The sequence below is a fragment of the Macrosteles quadrilineatus genome, unplaced genomic scaffold (genome assembly GCF_028750875.1).
Source record: "Macrosteles quadrilineatus isolate MER2022 unplaced genomic scaffold, UCM_ALF_1.0 Scaffold_8__2_contigs__length_117827958, whole genome shotgun sequence".
NCBI classification, from domain to species: domain Eukaryota; kingdom Metazoa; phylum Arthropoda; class Insecta; order Hemiptera; family Cicadellidae; genus Macrosteles; species Macrosteles quadrilineatus.
In genome coordinates, this window is record NW_026542601.1 from 6,830,458 (window position 1) to 6,857,811 (window position 27,354).

General features: G+C 33.8%; 2 protein-coding genes across 3 annotated transcripts; one reads left to right on the top strand and one right to left on the bottom strand.

The window, feature by feature from the left end:
- Positions 1-507: 507 nt before the first annotated feature.
- LOC129000183 (mitochondrial uncoupling protein Bmcp) lies at positions 508-22,277 on the top strand. Of its 2 annotated transcripts, none has more exons than XM_054427128.1 (8): positions 508-547; positions 11,718-11,784; positions 12,176-12,323; positions 14,370-14,637; positions 15,677-15,795; positions 16,166-16,226; positions 17,116-17,199; positions 17,659-22,277. In XM_054427128.1, exons 2-8 carry the CDS (start codon positions 11,721-11,723, stop codon positions 17,776-17,778), a joined length of 864 nt encoding a protein of 287 aa, XP_054283103.1. In that variant the 5' UTR covers positions 508-547; positions 11,718-11,720; the 3' UTR covers positions 17,779-22,277. The 2 variants fall into 2 exon arrangements, with proteins under 2 accessions (XP_054283103.1, XP_054283102.1); XM_054427127.1 differs by lacking the exon at positions 508-547 and adding an exon at positions 696-950.
- Positions 22,278-23,840: 1,563 nt separating this feature from the next.
- On the bottom strand, positions 23,841-26,490 carry LOC129001574 (MKRN2 opposite strand protein). Its single transcript, XM_054428916.1, has 4 exons — positions 26,393-26,490; positions 25,166-25,375; positions 24,377-24,470; positions 23,841-24,016 (listed from the first exon to the last, which is right to left on the bottom strand). Exons 1-4 carry the CDS (start codon positions 26,488-26,490, stop codon positions 23,897-23,899), a joined length of 522 nt encoding a protein of 173 aa, XP_054284891.1. The 3' UTR covers positions 23,841-23,896.
- Positions 26,491-27,354: the final 864 nt, after the last annotated feature.

A 27,354-nucleotide genomic window follows, 5' to 3' on the forward strand; every position in this document is an offset into this window, starting at 1 on the left:
TATCATGAAATAGGCTCGTATAGTATATGAGCCTACTCCTGTAATTTATTTAAATTCAGTATTTTGGCTCGTATACTATACGAGCTTATTCCTGAATTATTCAAGAATTCATACGCTTGGCTCATAGGCACTATGATCTGTAGAGTAAGTGAACCCTCTTAATTTATTTGATATTTTTGATCAGCTCGTATAGTATACGAGCCTGTAGTGCAAGTGAACCTTCAATATTATTTACGAAGCTCGTATAGACTATGATTTGTAGAGTAAGTGAGCCATGTGTTTTAAGAATTACATATTTGGAGGCTCATTGTGTCAATGATTCGTAGAGTAAGTGAACCCTAACCTATAAATATAGTCAATGGTTCTCTCTCACTCAGAAACTCAGCCAAACTACTCAGTCAGTCAATTCAGTTTAAGTACCAGTACTCAGTCAGTCAGATTCACTCACAGAACAGAAGCAGAACTAGCAGTAGTAGCTAGCAGCAAGCAGCAAGCACTAAGCAGCAGTAGCAGAAAGAAGTCAGCAGATGCAGAAGCTGAAGAGAAGGTCAGAGTGAGAGTTGAGTTCTGAGTTCTCTGCTAAGTGCTAAATTGGCTTTAGTTTATGTTGTTCTGTACTTTGTGTAATGTAATGATGTGTGCACTGTCACTGTCACTTTCTTTGTGCTCATCATAGTTAGTGTTAGGCCTAGTGGTTAAGTGCTGTGAACGATTTCTGAGATACCAAGCCTAGCTTATCACTTTTTGATCAATGATAATTTTCATTCATTTTGAATTCGCCAATCAAGATGTTAAATTTGCTTTGTTACATGGGGTAGTTTAATTCTCTCGGTGGTTTTAACTTACATAGACTCAGTGCTACTCTAAAGAAGCAATAATCTTCTCCAGAGTTTAAGTCTCTTCAATCTACAATTAATTAATCAGCCCAAATAAAACTGCATAGATAAGAGGTTAGTTAGGACTATTCGATTTATTTTGACTTTTATTTTTTTTAGGCTAACCTGTAGGCCTAGGCTCTAAGTTCAAGTTTTACGTTTGTCAATAACTGGAGTAAGTTAGGATAAATGAACCTATTACGGTAACCGGCAACAAGGCCTAGAAGTTATGTGCCACTGCTAGCTCAATATGGTTGGCTCTGCCTTGATAAGGATTAGGCTAGGCCTAACTTACTCTAGGCCTAAAGTTATTAGCCTATTTTTCAGGCTGACAAATAGCCTAAAAATTATATGCCTAGGCCAGAAAAGTAGAGTTTGGATAATATATTCATCTCTGTTTAAACTGATAGGCCTACAGGTTGGCCCAACATAAGTTATGTAACTTCTAGGTCCCTAACCTGTAGGCCTACTAACTGAGCCACCTGCCACTTTACCACACTGAAACCAAATTACAAAAATTATGAGGAAGATGAAATAGGCTAGTCACGATAAATTAGGGATGAGCATCAATAAACCATTGATGTTCACCATCTATGGTAGGCTAACATCAATGTCAACCATCTATGTAGGTACTGAAAACATCAATGTTTTTGGGACTTAAAACTTCGATGCTTTTACAGTTTTTTGTCTGCTTTTTGTATCAGCGTGAAACTGGCAATAGGACAGCAATAACCCATTCCACTTCTCCTACCGCCCCTCCGACGAATATACGTCACAGTAAAACGTCACAACAATGATGGCGTCACAGTAGGATTCGTCACAAAGCAGCTGACATAACCTCCAAAATATCAAGTGGCGGGAATTTTTTTTTTGCGAAACACGGCCAAGATGGCGTTTGGCGGTACACGCACAGCGTTGATTATGAAGGTTAAGTAATATATGTATAAAACTGTACAATACGTTGAATGTTAAACTAGTATTTCATTATTTGGAGAATAAAGAACAATATTAAACACGTTTGAGGTTATTTAAAGTAGTAACCACCTTCAATTTTTTCCAAATGATAAAATTATTAGCTGACTACCATAAAAACCTATTGCTGGCGGTTCCCCTTAAGTTTTTCTCTCGTTTTTCTTTTGATATATGTTAAACACATGGTTATGAACAAAAAATGACGTATTCAAGGTTAGCCCACTCTTTACTAGTGTAGCTATGTAGCCTGGAATGCACTTCATGTGACCTTGATTGCACGACGACGCTATTACTAAAATTCATGTTTTATATGTCTATTTACATTATGTAGAGCATATTGCACAACACCAAGCACTTTTTAGCTAATTAAGTAGTTACCGCATCGATTTGAATCCAAATCTAAAATTACTATTTGACTACCATAAAAACCTATTGCTGGCAATTCCCCTTAAATTTTTCTTCAGTTTTTCTTTTGATACGCGTTAAACACATGGTTATGAACAAAAAATTACCTCTTCTAGGTTAGCCCACTCTTTAATAGTGTAGCTATGTATCCTGGAATGCACTTCGTGTGACCTCGGTTGCACGCCGATGCTATTACAAAAATGTATGTTCTAAATGTCTATTTACATTATTTATCTGGTATTGAACAATACTGGGCACTTTTAAGCTTATTAATGTAGAAATCACCTTGATATTAATACAAACTAATAAACTACCTAAAATTACTAACTAAATATAGTAAAAAACCTATTGCTGGCATCTCCTCTTAAATTTTTTTCTCGTTTTTCTTTTGATATGTGTTAAACACATTGTTATGAACATAAAATGACGTAGTATAGGTTAGCCCACTTTTTAGTAGTGTAGCTATGCAGCCTGGAATGGACCTCATAATAGAATAATAAATTACCATAAATTTCTATTGCTGGCCTATCCCTTTGGTACGATTTTCTTTATTCTTTCAAAATATGTTTATTACATCATTACGAACTAGAAAACACGTCGCCTAGGTTAGCCCACTCCTTTACAGTTGAGATAGGTAACTTTGAATTAAACTGGTGTGACCTCGGTTCCATAAGAACCTAATTTACTAAAACTCAACTTTTTTCGTTTATACATGTTAGTTACACCTTAATAAACAATACCTAACGCTATTTCGATAAAAAATATTACTATTTATCAATTTAATGCATTATTTAAAATCTGCCTCAATATAACAATAAATTACCATAAATTTCTATTGCTGGCCTATCCCTTTGGCACGATTTTCTTTATTCTTTCAAAATATGTTTATTACATCATTACGAACTAGAAAACACGTCGCTTATGTTAGCCCACTCCTTTATAGTTGAGATAGGCCATTTTGATTGTAGCTGGTGTGACCTCGGTTCCATAAGAACCTAATGTACTGAAAACCAACTTTTTCGTTTATACATGATAGTTACACCTAAATAAACAATCCCTAACACCATTTCAATAAAAAATATTATTATTTATCAATTTAATGCATTATTTAAAATCTGCCTCAATAGAACAATAAATTACCATAAATTTCTATTGCTGGCCTATCCCTTTGGCACGATTTTCTTTATTCTTTCAAAATATGTTTATTACATCATTACGAACTAGAAAACACGTCGCCTAGGTTAGCCCACTCCTTTATAGTTGAGATAGGTAACTTTGAATTAAACTGGTGTGACCTCGGTTCCATAAGAACCTAATTTACTAAAAATCAACTTTTTCGTTTATACATGTTAGTTACACCTTAATAAACAATCCCTAACACCATTTCGATAAAAAATATTATTATTTATCAATTTAATGCATTATTTAAAATCTGCCTCAAAGAACAATAAATTACCATAAATTTCTATTGCTGGCCTATCCCTTTGGCACGATTTTCTTTATTCTTTCAAAATATGTTTATTACATCATTACGAACTAGAAAACACGTCGCTTATGTTAGCCCACTCCTTTATAGTTGAGATAGACCATTTTGATTGTAGCTGGTGTGACCTCGGTTCCATAAGAACCTAATTTACTAAAACTCAACTTTTTCCGTTTATACATGTTAGTTACACCTTAATGAACAATACCTAACACCATTTCGATAAAAAATATTATTATTTATCAATTTAATGCATTATTTAAAATCTGCCTCAATAGAACAATAAATTACCATAAATTTCTATTGCTGGCCTATCCCTTTGGCACGATTTTCTTTATTCTTTCAAAATATGTTTATTACATCATTACGAACTAGAAAACACGTCGCCTAAGTTAGCCCACTCCTTTATAGCTGAGATAGGCCATTTTGATTGTAGCTGGTGTGACCTCGGTTCCATAAGAACCTAATTTACTAAAACTCAACTTTTTCCGTTTATACATGTTAATTACACCTTAATAAACAATCCCTAACACCATTTCGATAAAAAATATTATTATTTATCAATTTAATGCATTATTTAAAATCTGCCTCAATAGAACAATAAATTACCATAAATTTCTATTGCTGGCCTATCCCTTTGGCACGATTTTCTTTATTCTTTCAAAATATGTTTATTACATCATTACGAACTAGAAAACACGTCGCTTATGTTAGCCCACTCCTTTATAGTTGAGATAGACCATTTTGATTGTAGCTGGTGTGACCTCGGTTCCATAAGAACCTAATTTACTAAAACTCAACTTTTTCCGTTTATACATGTTAGTTACACCTTAATGAACAATACCTAACACCATTTCGATAAAAAATATTATTATTTATCAATTTAATGCATTATTTAAAATCTGCCTCAATAGAACAATAAATTACCATAAATTTCTATTGCTGGCCTATCCCTTTGGCACGATTTTCTTTATTCTTTCAAAATATGTTTATTACATCATTACGAACTAGAAAACACGTCGCCTAGGTTAGCCCACTCCTTTATAGTTGAGATAGGCCATTTTGATTGTAGCTGGTGTGACCTCGGTTCCATAAGAACCTAATTTACTAAAACTCAACCTTTTCCGTTTATGAACATAAACTCTATGAACATAAAATGACGTAGCCTAGGTTAGCCCACTCTTTAGTAGTGTTGCTATGTAGCCTGGAATTGACCTCATGTGACCTCGGTTGCACGACGACGCTATTACACAACTTAAATGTTTTATATGTCTTTTTACATTATTTAGCTGGTATTGAACAATAGTAGGCACCTTTTAGCTTATTGAAGAAGAAACTACCTCGATTTTAATCCAAAATTAAAAAATTACCTAAAACTACTAACTGGCTACCACAAAAACCTATTGCTGGCATCTCCTGTTAACTTTTTTTCTAATTTTTCTTTTGATATGTGTTAAACACATGGTTATGAACAAAAAATGACGTAGTATAGGTTAGCTCACTCTTTAGTAGTGTAGCCAAACAGCCTGGAATGGACCTCATGTGACCTCGGTTGCACGACGATGCTATTACTCAAATTCTTGTTTTATATGTCTATTTACATTATTTAGAGGGTAATGAACAATACTAAGCAGTTTTTAGCTAATTAAAAAGGTAACCACCCTGATTTTAACCTAAATTGAAAAATTAACTAAAATTACTAACTGATTACCATAAAAACCTATTGCTGGCATCTCCTCTTAAATTTTTTTCTTGTTTTTCTTTTGATATGTGTTAAACACATTGTTATGAACATAAAATGACGTGTTATAGGTTAGCCCACTTTTTAGTAGTGTTGCTATGCAGCCTGGAATGGACCTCATGTGACCTCGGTTGCACGACGACGCTATGACACAAATTAATGTTTTATATGTCTATTTTCATTATTTAGAGGGTAATGATTAATACTTAGCAGTTTTTAGCTAATTAAAGTAGTAACAACCTTGATTTTTACCTTAATTGAAAAATTGCTTAAAATACTAACTGACTACCATAAAAACCTATTGCTGGCATCTCCTCTTAAATTTTTTTCTCGTTTTTCTTTTGATATGTGTTAAACACATTGTTATGAACAAAAAATGACGTAGTATAGGTTAGCCCACTTTTTAGTAGTGTTGCTATGCAGCCTGGAATGGACCTCATGAGACCTCGGATGCACGACGACGCTATTACACAAATTAATGTTTTATATGTATATTATTTACATTATTTAGATGGTATTGATCAATACAAGGCACTTTTAAGGTTATTAAAGTAGAAACCACCTTGATTGTAATCCAAATGAAAAAATACCTAAAATTAATAACTTGCTGGCATTTCCCCTTAATTTTTTCTTCAGTTATTTTTATATGCGTTAAACACATGGTTATGAACAAAAAAATGCCTATTCTAGGGTAGCCCACTCTTTAATAGTGTAGCTATGTATCCTGGAAGAACCTCATGTGACCTCATGTGAGGCAGATTTTAAATAATGCATTAAATTGATAAATAATAATATTTTTTATCGAAATGGTGTTAGGTATTGTTCATTAAGGTGTAACTAACATGTATAAACGGAAAAAGTTGAGTTTTAGTAAATTAGGTTCTTATGGAACCGAGGTCACACCAGCTACAATCAAAATGGCCTATCTCAACTATAAAGGAGTGGGCTAACCTAGGCGACGTGTTTTCTAGTTCGTAATGATGTAATAAACATATTTTGAAAGAATAAAGAAAATCGTGCCAAAGGGATAGGCCAGCAATAGAAATTTATGGTAATTTATTGTTCTATTGAGGCAGATTTTAAATAATGCATTAAATTGATAAATAATAATATTTTTTATCGAAATAGTGTTAGGGATTGTTTATTAAGGTGTAATTAACATGTATAAACGGAAAAAGTTGAGTTTTAGTAAATTAGGTTCTTATGGAACCGAGGTCACACCAGCTACAATCAAAATGGCCTATCTCAGCTATAAAGGAGTGGGCTAACCTAGGCGACGTGTTTTCTAGTTCGTAATGATGTAATAAACATATTTTGAAAGAATAAAGAAAATCGTGCCAAAGGGATAGGCCAGCAATAGAAATTTATGGTAATTTATTGTTCTATTGAGGCAGATTTTAAATAATGCATTAAATTGATAAATAATAATATTTTTTATCGAAATGGTGTTAGGTATTGTTTATTAAGGTGTAACTAACATGTATAAACGGAAAAAGTTGAGTTTTAGTAAATTAGGTTCTTATGGAACCGAGGTCACACCAGCTACAATCAAAATGGCCTATCTCAACTATAAAGGAGTGGGCTAACATAAGCGACATGTTTTCTAGTTCGTAATGATGTAATAAACATATTTTGAAAGAATAAAGAAAATCGTGCCAAAGGGATAGGCCAGCAATAGAAATTTATGGTAATTTATTGTTCTATTGAGGCAGATTTTAAATAATGCATTGAATTGATAAATAATAATATTTTTTATCGAAATGGTGTTAGGGATTGTTTATTAAGGTGTATTTAACATGTATAAACGGAAAAAGTTGAGTTTTAGTAAATTAGGTTCTTATGGAACCGAGGTCACACGAGCTACAATCAAAATGGCCTATCTCAGCTATAAAGGAGTGGGCTAACCTAGGCGACGTGTTTTCTAGTTCGTAATGATGTAATAAACATATTTTGAAAGAATAAAGAAAATCGTGCCAAAGGGATAGGCCAGCAATAGAAATTTATGGTAATTTATTGTTCTATTGAGACAGATTTTAAATAATGCATTAAATTGATAAATAATAATATTTTTTATCGAAATGGTGTTAGGTATTGTTTATTAAGGTGTAACTAACATGTATAAACGAAAAAAGTTGATTTTTAGTAAGTTAGGCTCATATGGAACCGAGGTGACACCAGTTTAATTCAAAGTTACCTATCTCAACTATAAATGAGTGTACGAACCTAGGCGACGTGTTTTCTAGTTCGTAATGATGTAATAAACATATTTTGAAAGAATAAAGAAAATCGTGCCAAAGAGATAGGCCAGCAATAGAAATTTATGGTAATTTATTGTTCTATTGAGGCAGATTTTAAATAATGCATTAAATTGATAAATAATAATATTTTTTATCGAAATGGTGTTAGGGATTGTTTATTTAGGTGTAACTATCATGTATAAACGAAAAAGTTGGTTTTCAGTAAATTAGGTTCTTATGGAACCGAGGTCACACCAGCTACAATCAAAATGGCCTATCTCAACTATAAAGGAGTGGGCTAACCTAGGCGACGTGTTTTCTAGTTCGTAATGATGTAATAAACATATTTTGAAAGAATAAAGAAAATCGTGCCAAAGGGATAGGCCAGCAATAGAAATTTATGGTAATTTATTGTTCTATTGAGGCAGAATTTAAATAATGCATTAAATTGATAAATAATAATATTTTTTATCGAAATGGTGTTAGGGATTGTTTATTAAGGTGTAACTAACATGTATAAACGAAAAAGTTGATTTTTAGTAAATTAGATTCTTATGGAACCGAGGTCACACCAGTTTAATTCAAAGTTACCTATCTCAACTATAAAGGAGTGGGCTAACCTAGGCGACGTGTTTTCTAGTTCGTAATGATGTAATAAACATATTTTGAAAGAATAAAGAAAATCGTGCCAAAGGGATAGGCCAGCAATAGAAATTTATGGTAATTTATTGTTCTATTGAGGCAGATTTTAAATAATGCATTAAATTGATAAATAATAATATTTTTTATCGAAATGGTGTTAGGTATTGTTTATTAAGGTGTAACTAACATGTATAAACGGAAAAAGTTGAGTTTTAGTAAATTAGGTTCTTATGGAACCGAGGTCACACCAGCTACAATCAAAATGGCCTATCTCAACTATAAAGGAGTGGGCTAACATAAGCGACATGTTTTCTAGTTCGTAATGATGTAATAAACATATTTTGAAAGAATAAAGAAAATCGTGCCAAAGGGATAGGCCAGCAATAGAAATTTATGGTAATTTATTGTTCTATTGAGGCAGATTTTAAATAATGCATTAAATTGATAAATAATAATATTTTTTATTGAAATGGTGTTAGGGATTGTTTATTTAGGTGTAACTATCATGTATAAACGAAAAAGTTGGTTTTCAGTACATTAGGTTCTTATGGAACCGAGGTCACACCAGCTACAATCAAAATGGCCTATCTCAACTATAAAGGAGTGGGCTAACATAAGCGACGTGTTTTCTAGTTCGTAATGATGTAATAAACATATTTTGAAAGAATAAAGAAAATCGTGCCAAAGGGATAGGCCAGCAATAGAAATTTATGGTAATTTATTGTTATATTGAGGCAGATTTTAAATAATGCATTAAATTGATAAATAGTAATATTTTTTATCGAAATAGCGTTAGGTATTGTTTATTAAGGTGTAACTAACATGTATAAACGAAAAAAGTTGAGTTTTAGTAAATTAGGTTCTTATGGAACCGAGGTCACACCAGTTTAATTCAAAGTTACCTATCTCAACTGTAAAGGAGTGGGCTAACCTAGGCGACGTGTTTTCTAGTTCGTAATGATGTAATAAACATATTTTGAAAGAATAAAGAAAATCGTACCAAAGGGATAGGCCAGCAATAGAAATTTATGGTAATTTATTATTCTATTATGAGGTCCATTCCAGGCTGCATAGCTACACTACTAAAAAGTGGGCTAACCTATACTACGTCATTTTATGTTCATAACAATGTGTTTAACACATATCAAAAGAAAAACGAGAAAAAAATTTAAGAGGAGATGCCAGCAATAGGTTTTTTACTATATTTAGTTAGTAATTTTAGGTAGTTTATTAGTTTGTATTAATATCAAGGTGATTTCTACATTAATAAGCTTAAAAGTGCCCAGTATTGTTCAATACCAGATAAATAATGTAAATAGACATTTAGAACATACATTTTTGTAATAGCATCGGCGTGCAACCGAGGTCACACGAAGTGCATTCCAGGATACATAGCTACACTATTAAAGAGTGGGCTAACCTAGAAGAGGTAATTTTTTGTTCATAACCATGTGTTTAACGCGTATCAAAAGAAAAACTGAAGAAAAATTTAAGGGGAATTGCCAGCAATAGGTTTTTATGGTAGTCAAATAGTAATTTTAGATTTGGATTCAAATCGATGCGGTAACTACTTAATTAGCTAAAAAGTGCTTGGTGTTGTGCAATATGCTCTACATAATGTAAATAGACATATAAAACATGAATTTTAGTAATAGCGTCGTCGTGCAATCAAGGTCACATGAAGTGCATTCCAGGCTGAATAGCTACACTAGTAAAGAGTGGGCTAACCTTGAATACGTCATTTTTTGTTCATAACCATGTGTTTAACATATATCAAAAGAAAAACGAGAGAAAAACTTAAGGGGAGATGCCAGCAATAGGTTTTTATGGTAGTCAGCTAATAATTTTATCATTTGGAAAAAATTGGAGGTGGTTACTACTTAAAATAACCTCAAACGTCTTTAATATTGTTCTTTATTCTCTAAATAATGAAATAGTAGTTTAATTTCATTCAACGTATTGTACAGTTTTATACATATATATTACTTAACCTTCATAATCAACGCTGTGCGTGTACCGCCAAACGCCATCTTGGCCGTGTTTCGCAAAAAAAAATTGCCGCCACTTGATATTTTGGAGGTTATGTCAGCTGCTTTGTGACGAATCCTACTGTGACGCCATCATTGTTGTGACGTTTTACTGTGACGTATATTCGTCGGAGGGGCGGTAGGAGAAGTGGAATGGGTTATTGCTGTTCTATTGCCAGTTTCACGCTGATGCTTTTTGTACTGTCCAGTAATGGAAAACATCAATACTTGGCCAAAAACACCGATGTCATCAATGAAAACATCGATGTTTCATAAAAAAAAACTAAGTTATCGATGCTCATCCCTACGATAGATAGGCTTATTTAAATTTGAAATGGCCATGCTCATTATATTCCTAACTTAGTGAATTCAGAACGGTCTCTTAACCGAATTCAGAAAAAACATTAAGTAGCCATCTACAGACAAACACACATCAGGTAGCAACTACGTTGCGGGAATAAAGAAAAAAGGACAATAATCCATGCCCAGGCAATGTCTTGTCATTAACCTGAGAACGTGAAGATCTTGGCATCCTTCCCCCCTTCCTCCGCGGTCGCAAAGACATCACTGCCTCCTATGATCGTGGGGGATGTCAAGATATTGTCACGATCATAGGAGGCATAATCATACGCTTATGCGTAGAAATCATCTTTACCTCCTGTGATCTCGACAAAATCATGACATTCTTCCATAGTTGCGAAGTCATCATCACCGCCTCCTATGATTATGGCAATATTTTTGACATTTCTCCGTGGCTGCGAAGACATCATCATCCACTCTCGCACGATATCACCAATATATTGACAGTCTCAAACTGTCGCGAAGACATAATTTATAATTCCCCCTTGCTTTCCCCTAAAAGAATGGAAAAAAGCAGGTGAAAATTCTCATATAAAAAGCCTTAGGCCTACCGGTACTATATTCAAGTTAATCCATTCTATTAGTCCATTCCATTGTTCCAAACTTAAATAACTTTTCTTTGATAACTTAGGTAAAACTCGGGTTACAAGAGTGTTGAGAAATCTAAAATATTGTTTAATAAAGTCTTTAAATAAAGTTTGAGCTGTTATACTATTAACACAATAAGTAATCTGTAAGTTAAAAACACAGTTTTTGACAGTACAATTAGGCTACTCTAGTCTGTAATAAACTGTAGTCGTTTATCGATAGGCTACTGAATTTGTTGTTGTCTGTGCAAGAGGCATTTATTTAACTATGTATTCATTTGTATCTAAGGTAGGTCTACCTTATTATGTTAGCTTATATACTGATAAGAATTTGGTTTATTTTATTTCAAGGAATATTAATTAATATCTATTGCATTGTTATATTCAGGTAATGGGAGAAAGTGATTGGAGACCCTTTGTCTATGGAGGGCTTGCATCTTGCACCGCTGAATGTGGTAAGTGAAATGACTCCTTTCCTATCTGATTATTAGGCTAGTATACTACACTTGTAAGTTCAACTTGTGAATTAACATTGCAATTGATATAAAAACCAAATTTAACCTAAAATATAAGTCGATGCAGTACTTTGCAGAGTGTAAAATGGTACTTAATATCAGCTGGGCTTCCTCCAAAGAGTATAAAGCAACTCAGGAATGATGTTGGCAAGAACTGATTAGACTGAACTATCCAAGAAAAGAAGTCTTTAAAAAGTTGTTATTGCATACACTTTCTTTATGCGTGGGTATTTCATTCCTATGAGCACTGGTTCCTGTACTGCTTTGGAGTTGCAAAGACAAGGTTTTTTTTTGTGAATTGTTTATTTTATATTCGGTATTTTTTGTCCAGGGACGTTTCCAATCGATACCACAAAGACTCGACTCCAAATACAGGGCCAGAAAATAGGTGGCCAGCATGTTAAGCTGAAGTACCGAGGGATGGTGGATGCATTTCTTCAGATTGCTCGGCAGGAAGGATTTCGGGCGCTTTATTCCGGGTGAGATTAATTTGTTTATTGCTTTTGGCATTTTTGTCAGAGAATTTTAAACGCTTAGACCAAACCATTAGCTAATAGGGTATATCTACAAGTGTCTTGAATTAATCTACATTACAAATGACATATTAAATAGAAGGCAAATTTCTGTTAGTATGATTTTTTAAAGAAATATTGGTTAACGGGATTTTTTGCTGTAGAAAAGTAAAAATATTATAGCCTAAAGAAAAAGTTGTTTTATTTACTGTCAATTCTTTAATTATAGACTACCTACAGGTATTTTCCTGTTTGCTACTTAAACAGATTTTAAATATGTTTGTTAAATAAAATAGGGATATCATTCATGCTTGCAATTGACAGTTGAAAACCTTGCAATATTTTCACATTGGTTAAATTAGTTGTAAAACTTGACAGTATCAGTAAAAGATTGCTATCTGACCTTTGGGGTTAGTTATACAACTGTTTGGTTGTACTGTTGGGCCACTTGAATTATCACACTTTTTAACTATGCTTATTAAAGATACCATTTAACTCCAATATCACATCTTTAAGATAACATTTTTATATAAGTGTTTTATTTAACAACTTATTAAAACCAAACCTAATGTTAAGCATTTGTTTAGTTTAAATCTCTGAATATATAATTGTTAAAATAAAAAAATAAAAAACCGACTAATTGCTAATTAGTACAGATTGCAAAATATTTTGTAATTTTATCTTGTATTATGTATACATATAATGTAGCCTATATGTGTATATGTGTAAATATATACTGGTTAAACAGTGTTGAGAGAAACCAGGTTAACATGTAAAAGGAATTGTTTTGGCAAAATGTACGGCAAACTATAGTAAAAAGAAGAAAAAGGAGGATAGCAGCTAGCTTACCTTGAAAGTGTCGGTAGGCCAAAGAACAAGTAGAAAAATATTTTGCACACAATATTTCGTCCCCTAAGGGACTTTGTCAAGTGTAGAGAGAGTTTATAAATTACAAGATGGCTGCTGTCATGGCTGATGTACATGATTACAAGATGCCATGACAGCAGCCATCTTGTAATTTATAAACTCTCTCTACACTTGACAAAGTCCCTTAGGGGACGAAATATTGTGTGCAAAATGTTTTTCTACTTGTTCTTTGGCCTACCGACACTTTCAAGGTAAGCTAGCTGCTATCCTCCTTTTTCTACAATTTAAAATCCTGGCCTAGAGCCTTTCCTTAAACAAAACTATAGTTAAAAAAAGTCGATGAAGAGACTGGTTTTCACAAACTATGGATAAGGAAATAGTAAATCTGAAAAAAAGGAGGTACTGAACACTGAAGATATCAACAGCATGCAGCAAGCTGATTGAATACGAGTTTTGACATATAGATCGACAGTGATGTAGAAGAAGAAAATGGAAAACAAACCACTGATACAGAAGAGATTTGCTAGTATTAAGTAATGTTTCTAGTATTATGTAGATATCTTATATAACTTGAAGTATCTCTTGTAACTAGTAGTACCTCTTGTATTGATAATGATGCCACTTCACATTCAGGAGGGTACGACCATCAGACCTACCATTCCGAGAAAAGTTTTGTGTGGTTTCTTCATCACTTAGGCGAATGCCGGAATGGTTCCATCAAGGGCCTTACTTCACCTTGCAGAAGGCAGAATGGAAGACGGGACTTGCTCCTACTTACATTTAGATGGTCCGACTATCAGATCAACCTTTCCATGAAAAGTTATGTGCGGTTCCTTCCTCACTTGGGCGAATGCCGGAATGGTTCCATCAAGCAACCTCACCTTCCTCATGGTAGCTTTTTACCTCACCTTGCAGAAGGCAGAATGGAAGACGGGACTTACTCCTACTTCTGCTTGGTTTATAAAACCCCAAAAGGTGTTATTTGTCGAGGAATAATAGTAAATCGTTTGATTAAATTACATAATTTGTTAGTCAAGTGACCGCTTTGTTCATTGATTGATCGTCATTATTGTACAACAATGGAGACAGTTTTTTTTAATGTCTTTATATTGCTACTGTATTTCATTCTCTCTTGTTCCATTGCAGAATTTGCCCCGCAGTCCTGAGACAAGCAACCTACGGAACCATTAAGTTCGGAACGTACTACACACTCAAGTCGGCAATAGACCGCAGGGAGGAGGACATTACAGTGAACGTGTGCTGCGCCGTAGTGGCAGGCATGGTGTCCAGTGCTATTGCCAACCCGACAGATGTGTTGAAGGTGCGCATGCAGGTGTTGGGATTGCAGGCGCAAGGACTGATAGGCGCTGCACAGGACTTGTACAGGCACGAGGGCATCCCGGGCCTCTGGAGGGTACGAACTACATTATCGTAATAGGTTTGTTTTGTTTTAAATTTGTTTTGGAAATGCATTCGGGACTTTTTAGTTTTTGGATATGCTGATTGAAATTTGTTAAGTGTAAAATTCAGTAACAATAATATTTGATGGAAACATTAGTTGCACAACAATGCCATAACGGAACAGATTGTTGCAAGTCCATAGTTATTTAGTTTGCTTTTAATCAAATTGCTTCGGATCCTTTTTCAGTTGTAGTTTTAAAGATATTGGTGTTGCCAGGAAGTTTGTTGAATTTTTTAACCCGTGCTAATATAAATTTCTAATTTAATATACGGACCCCTCTGTAGACCCAATGCAGTCTGAAAATTCACGACTCACTGTCCACCCAGCAAGATTAAAAACTATGACTTAAAGGTGTTGCATGATCGTGCCAACAAAACTGTCCTAATACGTCACAATTCTGGTGGTATTTCTGGTTATGGGTAGAATCTGAATTTTTGTGTTGTTCTTAAAAATCAATATTATTTTGTTTATTTTTTTGACATTAAGAATTCTATAAAAAGTGGTTAAAAATGGTCTTGATACTATCAGACGACTAGATGATAGCACCATTAATCAAAAGCAAGTTAAAGTCAATGAGTATTTACACACACATTTGTATTCCAATTCTGTATAAAATTTGAGTCTGTGTGAATAAATCGTGTTTATTTATTGTTCGATAAGCTGGAATTGGAAACAAAGTTTGCTTTTAAATGGTCATATTAGGGTTATTAGTGTATTCATGATCATGCTTATATACATTAACATCATCATAAGTTAAATTTTATCATTGAAAGTATTGAAATATAGTCTTTTCAGTAGTCGCTCAGTAATGCCTCATAATTCGACTGTGTAATTTAATTTATAATTCAGCAATACAAATTTGACTCATCACAGGTAATACAACATGGTACATTCTCTGGTGACACTGATCAGGTACCCCCTGATAGTCTGGAATGGGGCCAGTCTTGTTTCTGCCCCAGTCAAAGCAATAATGTGTTTACGTTGCTTGCAGGGTGTTGGACCTACAGCTCAAAGGGCTGCAGTGATTGCTGCTGTGGAATTGCCTGTTTATGATTACTGTAAACACTACTTCTTGCCATACTTTGGGGACAGCGTCACCAATCATTTCACGTAAGTTACCTTGCTTGAACCACATGTTGTATCTGCCTAGTAATTAATGGTGAATGTTAGAGTACAAAATTGTTCAAAGATTATTTGAGCATTGCCAGCATTCAAAATAAATCAATTAAAAATCAATAGGGCTTCAGAGGTTAAAGTAATTGACCATACACTTCACCAAACAATTAGTGAACAAAGCAATGTACTGGTAAATAGAACACGTTGCAAGGTAAAAATATTAGAAATTAATAATTTAGCTGAAAACGTATCTCAAACAACTATCTTAATCAGCCCCTTGACCTTCCTTAAAAATATAACTTAATTATCTTTACAAACTACAACTGTATTTTAAATAATTTTCTCCTGTTTCCTGCCATTTTAGGTCGAGTTTCTTGGCCAGTTTGGGAAGTGCTGTTGCTTCAACCCCAATAGATGTTATTAGGGTAAGTGTTTTGTTTGATCAGCGAGTACAAAATTGCTACATCTTTTAAACAATAAGTGGCACTTTCAATTTCTGCACATAAACCCATGACACACCGAGTTTGCTACTGCGAGGGGAGCGAACTTTGAAGTATCGCTCATCATGTTATCAAATGGGCAAGTCACATAGCACTACCGCTCGCCCGCCACGATAGTTTGCTGAGTGATTTTATGAGACTACCGCGGCGGGAGTTTTGTCTAGCGCATCTCGAATGGCCAAGCCATTTTAAAGTTTAAAAGTAATACAGTTTACTGACGTTTTGGACTGAATATAAAAATCTTCATAACCATGACCATCATTAGTTTCCCATTGCAAAATTACAACATTACGTTTCCAATGACCCACCAGCAGTCAAAATGTAATCGTCTGTGACAAATGATCAAAACATTAATATAGGCTAAGGTTTTAGGTTTACCAGCATTGTTAAATAAGGTCCATCATAAGATATAATCACTGGCCAAGCTGTTTAAGATATCCTCTTCCCTAGCAGGAGACAGTGCTTTACATCAAGGTCATAACAAATACTTTTTAACCTCAGAAATTCTTTTTTGATTCAACCATTTACATATTATTTAAAAATATGTTTCTGTCGCCTCATGAACGCAAAAAGCCAAGGAGACCAAGATTCCTTGGCTATTCAAGTCTAAAGGTCTGTATTCAAACTCATCAACTTAAAATATTCTAAACTCATCTCCCAGCTCTCAGTGCTTGTCATGAATAGCTGTTAGCCGGTTTTGTTTAGTTTGACTAACGACTCATAGTTAGTTAGTTATAAGTAAGTATAAGAAATATTAACCACTGGAGATCCAAAAGATGTAATTTTATTTTACAAAGCAATGTATCGTTTCCAGACCAGATTAATGAACCAGAGGAGATTAAAAGCAGAGAACATACAAAGTCATATTTACAAAGGAAGTGTTGATTGTCTTGTTCAGGTAGGTGCTGCATTTTAAATTATCTCAAAATAATTGATCTAGAAAATTACTTGTTTTAAATAATTTATACACTTCAAATATATTTTCTCAAGGGAGATAGGTAGGTCCTGGGACGCAATATTACTGTGTCTTCACTCAAAGCTAGGCCTGCATCATCATTCACTTTGTACACTTAATAACATAAATTATGTTACCCTAGTGGTTAGTGTCTCATTCTTTGGTGTAGAAGACGAGTTGTTTAAACAAATCTATTTGAGGGCCAGGAGACAGGTTCAATCTTACAAACTTTAAAAAACTTGACATTATAGATAATGTACTCAGAAGCACAAAACACCTATCGTCTTTGCAACTGCACAGTATTGTTTTTCTCCTTAAATTTGATTATTTTAATGATTCTTATAATATTTAAAATTTACATTTTGACTGCCAAATAACATTTTTGTGGTACTGAATGTTCAGACAGTTCGCCACGAAGGGTTCGCAGCATTGTACAAAGGTTTCATACCTACGTGGGTGCGCATGGGCCCGTGGAACATCATATTTTTCATCACATACGAGCAACTGAAGCGCTTCTATTAAACGGTTTGTAACGATCAGCTTTGTCGGTGAGGCCAAAGTACTTAGTGTCTAGAACAAACCAAAGCCTATAGTTGTTATTTAACCAAATAGGAAATAATGTTACTTTATTTTTATATTAGGCTTTAAGTCTATATTAATGAGACAAATATCAATGGATTTGTTTTTTCACATTACGTAATCTGATTGGCTATGTTATTTGTGGAAACCTTTTTATCTGTCGACAAATAATTTAATCATTGTTGTTGTTATTTGATCTAATTATGTGTTTGATTGCGAGATAAAACAATTAAAGCAAGCCAAACCGCTTTAAATCCTAAAAGTTGGATAAATTATCAATAGTGATCATTAGTATTATACAATTTTTTTTACAACAGTACAAGCTAGTTCATTATTAAAAAACTTGCATCACGCGCATTTTGCTCTAAATAAGTCACAAAAATGGTTTTAATCTCATGACATCTTTTTAGAGGGTTTTTGGTTTAGCAGGTCCTACTAAGTACGGTAACAAAGATTTCATCAGTGGCACAAACCGCTTTAAAAGGTAGTATTGTCCCAAAACGGACTCTTCCCTCTCCATGAAAGCTTGTTATCCCAAAACTTCCCTCCTCGTTTCTATATGTTACATCATTGCTCACTAATATATTATGTGATATATTATATTAGCAATGTTAACTTTATCAACATTTTTTAAAGCACATAATGAAGGTGAAGTCAACTTTTTCATTGTGGCATTTGTTTAGACATAAGCATTTTATAATGCATTTAATGATGGTTAATCTATTTGCTACTTGATTGAAAAGATTTCACATGATCGTGTTTTCAAAAGGTAAAAAAAAAAAAAAAAAAAACAGGAAAAAACAAGTTCTTTGATTGTCTCATATTTATTTATTTGCCTGTTGGGCATTAAGCTTTAAACTAATTGTGAGTAGAGAGAAATGAGTGCCTTTAAGTTGCCAAGGAGATGTAAACAAAAAAAAATACTGAATGGGTATAAAGTATTAATGGCTTAACACCTTAGCTCTACATTATTTTTAAACAATAAGTTATTGTTAGTTCTGAAACAAAGGACCTTGTTATGCTTGATTATTATAATAATCTTTCTTACATTAATATTTGAATGAACGTTAAAAATTGCGGCCTTAAAAAAGCGTAGAGTCATTTATTATTCGGGTTTTGTTTCTTAAACTGAAACTCCGCCGGGTAGCTGATGAAATGCTCGGACCTCACCCCGTACTTAGGGATGTGGTCCCGAACGTCGCGCCTACACTGCTCAAAGTTAGTTAAAACAGGTGTTAAATCTTAACTTTATTTTAGACTATACAAAATTCCACTCTAGTTACATGATTTTGAAAGTGATTTTTTAAATTTTTATTTATCGGTCTAAAATGTAGTGTTAAATCAGTGTCATTAGTTCAAATGATCTATAGTGCTTGGATATATAGTTGAATTATTTCATTTAGAAGTAACCCTAACTCTAGTGGATTTCATATGAAATACTAAAAATCTTATAAATGTGTGTGCAGAATTCAATTTGCTATCAATTTGTGGTTTATTTGATAGAATCTTTGCTAAAAATAATATTCCTTGGTTAAAAAAACCTTATTTATGGCGTAACTAAAAATTTTATGTCTAATTTTGTCCATTTCCACTTACACAAACTCAAATTTTAAATCTTGTAATGTGTGATTTAAAAAAATTCCCAAATATGATACAAAAACATGTCCGTACAAAACAAAAAGTTTGACCTCATTCAATGTGACAATTTTGCAGTACTTGTGTTTCAAATATTTATGACTCTGTCACACTCAAAGAACATACAGTTCTACGACTGTTAAACTAAAATGTAAACACATTGCAATACACTGAATTTATCCCTTCACAATCTTCGAGCACAAATACAAGTATAGCATTTTAGACAAGTAAGGCAAATTATCGTAGGGAAAAACATTTTAAACTATTTAAAAAAGTAATTGTTAATAATTTATCTATACTAATGCTAAAGAAAGCACAAAATGTTTTCATAATTGTTCTAAACCAGCTGTTTTTCATGTGAAGTGCAACCTGAGGCGAAAAGTTTCTAATGGCTATTGTGATTATTGTTAATTTTATTTATATGTTATTAAATATTTTGATGTTAGTAGATGTCAATAGTGTAAGATTTATTTAGACATGTTTTATAACTATCTCTTGAACACGACTTAAACATATCATTAGAAACTAATTGACACTTTTCTGATAGACACCTTATACCTGCTTCTTAGAAGATTCTTATCAGTATCACTGAAATGCAGCAGCTGTTTTGGTCTTTTTAATGTACAGTAGACTCCCTCTTATTTGGACTCCTCGAGACCGAGGCCAGTTCGGATGACAGGTTTTCCGGTTAAATCGAAGTCCCCAAAAACTTGTTAAAACGGACCGTTTAAATGAATACTGTCACAGTATTTGACTTAAATTTAGGAGAGCTATGTATTTAGACATGTGATCACTGGTCTCAAATCACAGTCGTTTCAGTACCGCCCACTTCCTGCCGATCTAGTCTGGTTAAACCGATGTGCTGATAAAAATTGTTCGGTTAAAGAGATGTTTCTCCAAGTTTAGTCCGGTGAAACCAATGTCCGGGATCCTTGGTTGGATGATTTAATAACAAGAGATTGATTATAGTTGTTCTGTTTGATAGATAGAGTATAAACCCCTGGTGAACCAAAACGGTTCCACAAATTAATGCAGGGCTAAAATATCAGTAAATAAAACGTAATGTAAAATGCTCTAGCAACTTCAGTTGTTTAGATTAAAGTATTTTACCTCATTGTAACTATTAACTGTAACTATAACTATTGTAACTGTAGTTGAAATAAAATATTTAGCATTTGGTGGGTTAACCAAAAAATTGGTTATCCGAAACGGCTCTCCCCCCTTTATTTTGGTTAACCGGGGTTATACTGTAATTCAAGTCATGATGAATATAAAGACAATAGCAATGGTATAAGAGTTTGTTTTCCTATATACTGTGAAACCACTGGCCTTTACTTCTGTAAAATAATGTGAATTTTAAAATTATTTCATGTATGAAATGCCTGTATTGGTTTTGAGAATATACATTTTATATCCACTACTCTAAGATAAACTGAGTGATGTAACTGAATGCAATATTTAATAATTCCATCTCTATTTACTTCTGCTTCAATGTAGTCTTTACACTGTCTTTTTTCAGTAACTTGAAATGCTGTGGCAAATTATCAGCACCATTGCATTTATTAGTTATTCTATCAATTTTAATGCTACTTTGTATAAAAGATTTTATCTACTATTGAAGTTCCAAAATATAATAATAAGCAATTTCATTCCAGTAGTTCCTTTTCTGTTTTCTTCAAGACCACTTTTTATTTCTGAACAACAAAAAACTGTTCTGCTATAACTATTTCTGCCCTAGGGGCTAAACATGCTTTTTACTCCCTAAAGAGTAAATATGCTATTTTAGACCCACAATGCATGCATTAAAACGGCATTTTTTGCTTCAGCATTATGAAAAAAGTAAATATTACCTTGGCATACTCTTAGCTAGTCTCAAGTTATTTACAAAATTTAATGACAAATTCCTGTGATTTTGATTAAAACGCCCACAATTCCACTTCTGTATAAGTGTACCTTATATTTTTGAATACAAACAAGCTGTGTTAAGCTTTCTGTCAACTTTGTTCTCAAAACATTTTGTTCTTTAGTTTAAAATGTTTTTGTTCTTTATGAGGACATAAGTAAGTATTAAATTAGTTACTCATTAAATTGTATTTTAACTAACATCTTTAAGTGGAACTAGTCTTCTTGTTGTGTGGTTATGTAAACTGCATTTAGTTAGTCTAAGTCCGGAGCCCAACTCCTTAAACTAAACCAATATTGTTATGGTTAAGCTAATGTTTTTAAGTTCTTTTAACCATATCGATTTTTTATGTTACGTTTAAATTTTTAAGTACACCTTTTCTCCAATTTGAAAACCAATGCATTTTCCAACACTTCCTACTTTAAAAATAGATGGCTTCTGTTAAATAATTAGGCTACTTTTATATCAGATTAAGTTGTTGCACAATATGCTTTAAGCTGATATTTTTATAAATATTTTTCTAACCAAACGAACTCCGCTTTCAGTATGGAAGATTAATCAACTCTAAGAAATTTAGCTGCCATATTGTTTTTCTCTTTCTCAGTTTTACTATTGATAGAACAAATTTCGAGAACTGGTGGTATTGCAGAAGCAAAGTCTTCCAAACTTTTGCAACTTCTGACTCGTTGGGATTTTTATTTTCTATTCTAGTTATAAACATAATTCAGTCTATAGTTATTTCTTGTTTAAAATATCAACAAATCAAATATTTGACTACATTGGCGTAACCATTATTAATTTATTAAGTTAACTATCTACATATACTGTGATTTATTAAATGAAGTATTTTTGATGTAGCATAGATATGTACAGACTGTTCACAAATAAAATTATTATTCTTTAACCACTGTTTCCTTTTTCCTTTACTTATTGAAACAATACCATACACTCTACACTATTTCTGCAGTATTTGCGATCAGCCTACCTAGAAAAAGCCTACCAAATTGAAATTAAATTGCAAACATTTTGCTGATATCGTTAAAAAGCGACTTCTTTGTAAACCCAACTAACAGCTTAGAGAGAAATCTTGTTCAGCAAATTCTCTATGATCACACAATCTGGTGTCATTGTTCTTCCTTTTGGGGATTAAGAAGATTCTGTTATTATATAGAGATATACCGATTTACCACATAATTATGGGGTATCTACTAGCAGAAATTAGAGTTTAGAAACAGGACTGATTTTGGCTGTTTTAATTCAAGGGATACTTATTCATGTTTGGCAGGTGTTTTTTTTGTACAGGTATCTAAAAAAATTATTGGTGTTGGATTAACTCAATAGTCTAGTAATGTGACTCAGTATTATTGCCTTCCCTACATGCCATTCTCTAATTGACACTATACTTGCTTACTTGGAAGATTCATGGACAATACTTTTTTTTCTTCTTTCATTTCAAGTTTTAGTACAAGTTTAATGTTATCCAATTATAAAACTAAAGACCCTCTTACTCATTAAAAACAACCTTAACACGTTCGCTACCACAATTATATGGAATTTACGTTCGCATAGACCAGCGACGCAATTGTGCGTCGACTCGTTTCTCACAGTAGACCACCGACGCATATTTGCGTCAGCTGGTCACATTCAAATAGACTAACGACGCACATTTGCGTCGGTGTTCTAATGTTATTAAACAGCGTATTTCTTAGCAACGGTCTATTTTAAAGCCCGGATTTTATCGTATCGGTCTAGAGGGATATCTGCTGCAAATGTGCGTCGCTTGGTCTGTGGATATGACGATTGGTTACGTCACACAACAGTTGGCAACATTGTTGTTTACGTTGTGTATTCCGCGACATCACAGAACAGATGTAAACGTTATAACCTTTGCAGTTTTGGCTAGTGTTTAGTGGAGTTTCTTTATTTGTTTGTGTAAAAGCTTGAAACAACCAAATTCACAACGACGCTTACGTGCGTCGCCTGGTCTATTGAAACGAAAATGTAATCTTTTTAACTGGATTTCATTAAATAGACTGACCGACGCATATATGCGGCGTTTTAAAATTTGCTCATAACGAAGAATAAAAACAATATTTATTGCTTACTAATTCACTTAAGGTTATTATGAAGTCAATTAGTCCATTTAAACGATATTTCTCTTTTGGTCTGTCGGCAATGTTATTCCTATATCACTTGGTCTGTAAGGAACGTCATGATCATTCCTTTTAGTCTGTAGGAGTGACCGGACCGACGCAAATGTGCGTCACTCGGTAGCGAACGTGTTAATTACATTTATTTTTGGCCCCGGCTTCTAAAACATAATGTGTGTATTCTCATTGTCAAAGAAGTTCATAGCACTTGAGTATTGGAAAAGATAAATATACACTAGACACTATTTAACACAAAAAAGCAAAAGAGTAGTTTGGTGGCTGTAGTGAAAGAGTGATGACTAGGGTAATAATAACGGTTAAATATTAACTTTATTTACAGGGCTTAGCACATTTAGTTTGACTTCAACTACTACTAACTGTGAGGTTGTGATCGGCAAACATAGTAACCACTGTCCTTCAAGCGTCTGTAGAGCGCAATGTACTTGCAGGCGGTGGTGGTGCGCGGTGAGACAAACGCTTCACAAAACGTCACCTACAAATTGTAATATATAAAAGCATATAAAAATTTCAAAAAATGAATAACTGGTTTTTATAAGACTAAGTCCATGCTCGAGGAAAGAGGCTCTATCTGAAGATTTTGTAATGGTTATTTTTGTTAATTGTATTAATAGTCAAAGATTATATCTCTTTCAATACTTGAAAACACTCAAGCAAACAGCAAACCTAAAATACCATATACAAATTAAACACCAGAGTCACTGAGTTGATGCCCCTTAAGATGTGCCTATGCCTGTATTTTAATTTGGTTAATGGCCTTATCCGTTTACCAAAATTTGATCATATCATTAACAATGGATTAGCTGTTGTGGTGTGCATTGATTATATTGTTTACCTTACTGGCTGCAGCCTCACTTAGCGTACCATCTCTCAAGCAACGCAGGAAAGACATCACAAATGTGTAGCAGTTAAAGGTCTCTTCATGGTACCTAAAAATTCAAACAAAAATCTGTCAGATGAGGACAAGAAAATTGTTTTGAAAAATAATTTTCCTACCACTGCATGGAAATGATCAAATTACCACGGCTGTTAACAGTACACAAAATAGCTCATTACGCTCTAGAGCGGGAATATGGATCATTCCCTTTCCCTGTCAGCAGATTTCACTGTTGGCATTTCTACACCACAGCCACGGGGCAGGTGCGTTAACAACCGGTTAGCAAAGCAAATATTATAACCTTAAAAAGCAAACATAACCAAAATGACATTTAATATACAACTAAAAAGTTAATTTGTGTGCTATGTTAAGTTAATTAAGGTGGCAGGAAAAATCTTCTGTGTATTACGAGCACAAACAGTCATTGCCGCTCTTGAAATGTATGTTTGCCTCAATAAAAACTGTCTAAATTGCAGGAATTGAACTAGTTTGTGTCTATTAGATGACAGGGTTGATATCTCATCTTTGGAACAGCTGTCTTTTTCAACGAGAATATAGTTGAATGAGATTCACAGGGTGTGATACAGGATAAAAATCAATCTCTTCCCTTAGTTTCTGTGGCTGTGACAGTGACAACGGTGCTATAGTTCACAATACCTCCTTTCTTTTTGGTTTGGATTGAAAGTTTGGTGTACACGAGGAACTAGGTTCCAAACAATATTATAAAAACTTATTTTCAAATTTGACCTAGATGAAGTCCAGCAGTCTTGACTGGCGACTGAGTCGAGTGTCTGGTCCCAGTTGTGTGTCCACTCCTCCGAACACAGCTGACTGACCACAAGACACTGCTGCCAACTGTGGCGCTGGTCACGACGTAGCCCGTGTTGGTCATACTCTACCACCCGGCCCCGGGAGTCCGTCACACCTATGTGTAGGTCCATACTGATCTTGTAGTCACTGCAACAGATACACAGTGATGAAGAAATAAAAAAAAGTATTGTAACAATTATTTTGAAATTTTTTTAAATATCTGTCTGGTGAGGGAATAGAGTTTTTGTGTCCCACCTTCACATCCTAGGATGTTAGGAAGGCTCTAGTCCAGGACCATTTTACTCATTACATTTTAAACATAGAGATGTTTACCTCATAAGATAGTAATTTGTATCTATAATAAGAACAAGTGATTTAAAGGTATGCTCCACCTGTCTGGCACATGCAAATGCAAGGGTTTTAGTTCTTACTGTTTGTCACCCCGATGGTTTAAAAGATCTGGGGTCATTTTTTTGTAAAACAACATCGTAGGTCCTGCGCGTTTTAAATTTTTTTTATTTTTAAAGAATGTTAGGCTAAAAGGTTGGTAAAAATGTTCAAATATGTGTGTTCTATCAAAAATTTTAATGCATTTAAGAATTTTTAGAGAGAAAATAAAAACTTGGGACGTGCAATAGATTTTTAGAAACAAGAATCTGCAATTAGTTTACTGAAAGGTTTAAGGGTAACGATGTAATCACGCACATTCAAAAGGCTTGCTAGCGCTCTTCATGGCGCTGTTCACTGTTTAGTGCAATGCAGGGTTGCCACCAGTCCTGATTCTGCCGGGACAGTCCCGATTTTGGTTCCTAATTCGGGGGAAGGGGGGCAATGTCCTGATTTTTCCCTATCATAAGGTGGCAACCCTGATGCATAGTAACATTGGTGTTAAGCAACATCGTACTAAGAAATCCGAGCTGAGGTAGAGCGCACCCTTAAGACACATTAAATAGTAACAAAACCATGGTCTGAACCCTAAAAAATTAAAAATAACAACACTGGCATAGAGGGAGAGAGGGAAACTTATTTATTCAAACTTACTATTAAGAAGCACAGAAAACTTCAGTGACAGTATTTAGTAAAATAAATAGTCAAATTTATCTTTGTGAATAAAATAAAATTAAAAATAATACAAATTTAATTAGTAGGTAACTTAATACTTACTTGAGGAAATCTCCATTTGTTGGTCTAATGATGACAGCACATGGCTGCTGCTGAGCTCTAACAAATGGGTAGGGGACCCTGAAATGGGTAACCATCATTAGTAAACTATGCTTCATTCTAAAGTGTTTATTTTTTCAACTCAAGTGCATTTAAAATTTAAATGTACAATAGTTCCTCAAAAAAACATATGGTTTTACTCCATAATAGATAAGTGAACGGATTAATGAATCATGTATTGTATATCGGAGTTTAAGATTAATTGTCCGTTTTTAGGATCACAAGAACTCAATGTCTCTTGCACTAATAGCGTTTGAATTTTGCACAAATAATTATGACACCATAGACTATTCCGCTCCTGAGCCTGCTCAGTAGTAATTATAAAATCATAAAAAAAATTTTTATAATTTGTCCCATAAGAATAACATTAGAAGCTATGGTCATCTTCTTTTAGCAAATTTCTCATATAGGGAATAACCAATTACCGTAGTACTCATGGTAAGACCTGGACCCAGGACCGATTTACTTTTTTGTTTTGAGGCCCCTTGAGGCCAAAAACACCATCTGTTCAAATTCATATGTGAATACTGTATATATATATATTAAACTAGCTGTGTGCCCGTTCTACGCACGGGGATCTTATAGTAGTCAGTTGAAACCTTCTTATATTAAGATTAAGAGCAGCAATTAGTTTGCATATTTGCAGATATGCTGGCAAAACTATTATACACAAACCTTCGCAAATACAGTATCTGACAGTTCAAGCCAAAATAAATGCTTCGCAATTAAATGTCGCCCGGATCGTGTTGGTCCATATGTCCAATGATTAAACTTAAAAATGTTTTATAGATCCATGAAGCGTAGCCCTAAAGTAGGCCTATAATTGAAAGTTACTTTCCACATCGGTTAACTTAAACGTATTTAAAGTACTACCTCAACCTCACCATTTAACACTTTATTCCGGT

What these genes read in the sequence shown, in the direction of transcription:
- LOC129000183 (XM_054427128.1), top strand. Translation starts at nt 11,721, where the DNA reads ATGGGAGAAAGTGATTGGAGACCCTTTGTCTATGGAGGGCTTGCATCT. An exon ending in AGCGTCACCAATCATTTCAC is followed by an intron (nt 15,796 to 16,165) that starts GTAAGTTACCTT and finishes CTGCCATTTTAG; the next exon opens with GTCGAGTTTCTTGGCCAGTT. An exon ending in GTGTTGATTGTCTTGTTCAG is followed by an intron (nt 17,200 to 17,658) that starts GTAGGTGCTGCA and finishes CTGAATGTTCAG; the next exon opens with ACAGTTCGCCACGAAGGGTT.
- LOC129001574 (XM_054428916.1), bottom strand. Translation starts at nt 26,490, where the DNA reads ATGATGGTTACCCATTTCAGGGTCCCCTACCCATTTGTTAGAGCTCAG. An exon ending in ACAAATGGAGATTTCCTCAA is followed by an intron (nt 25,376 to 26,392) that starts GTAAGTATTAAG and finishes TATCTGTTGCAG; the next exon opens with TGACTACAAGATCAGTATGG. An exon ending in GTGAGGCTGCAGCCAGTAAG is followed by an intron (nt 24,017 to 24,376) that starts GTAAACAATATA and finishes TACAATTTGTAG; the next exon opens with GTGACGTTTTGTGAAGCGTT.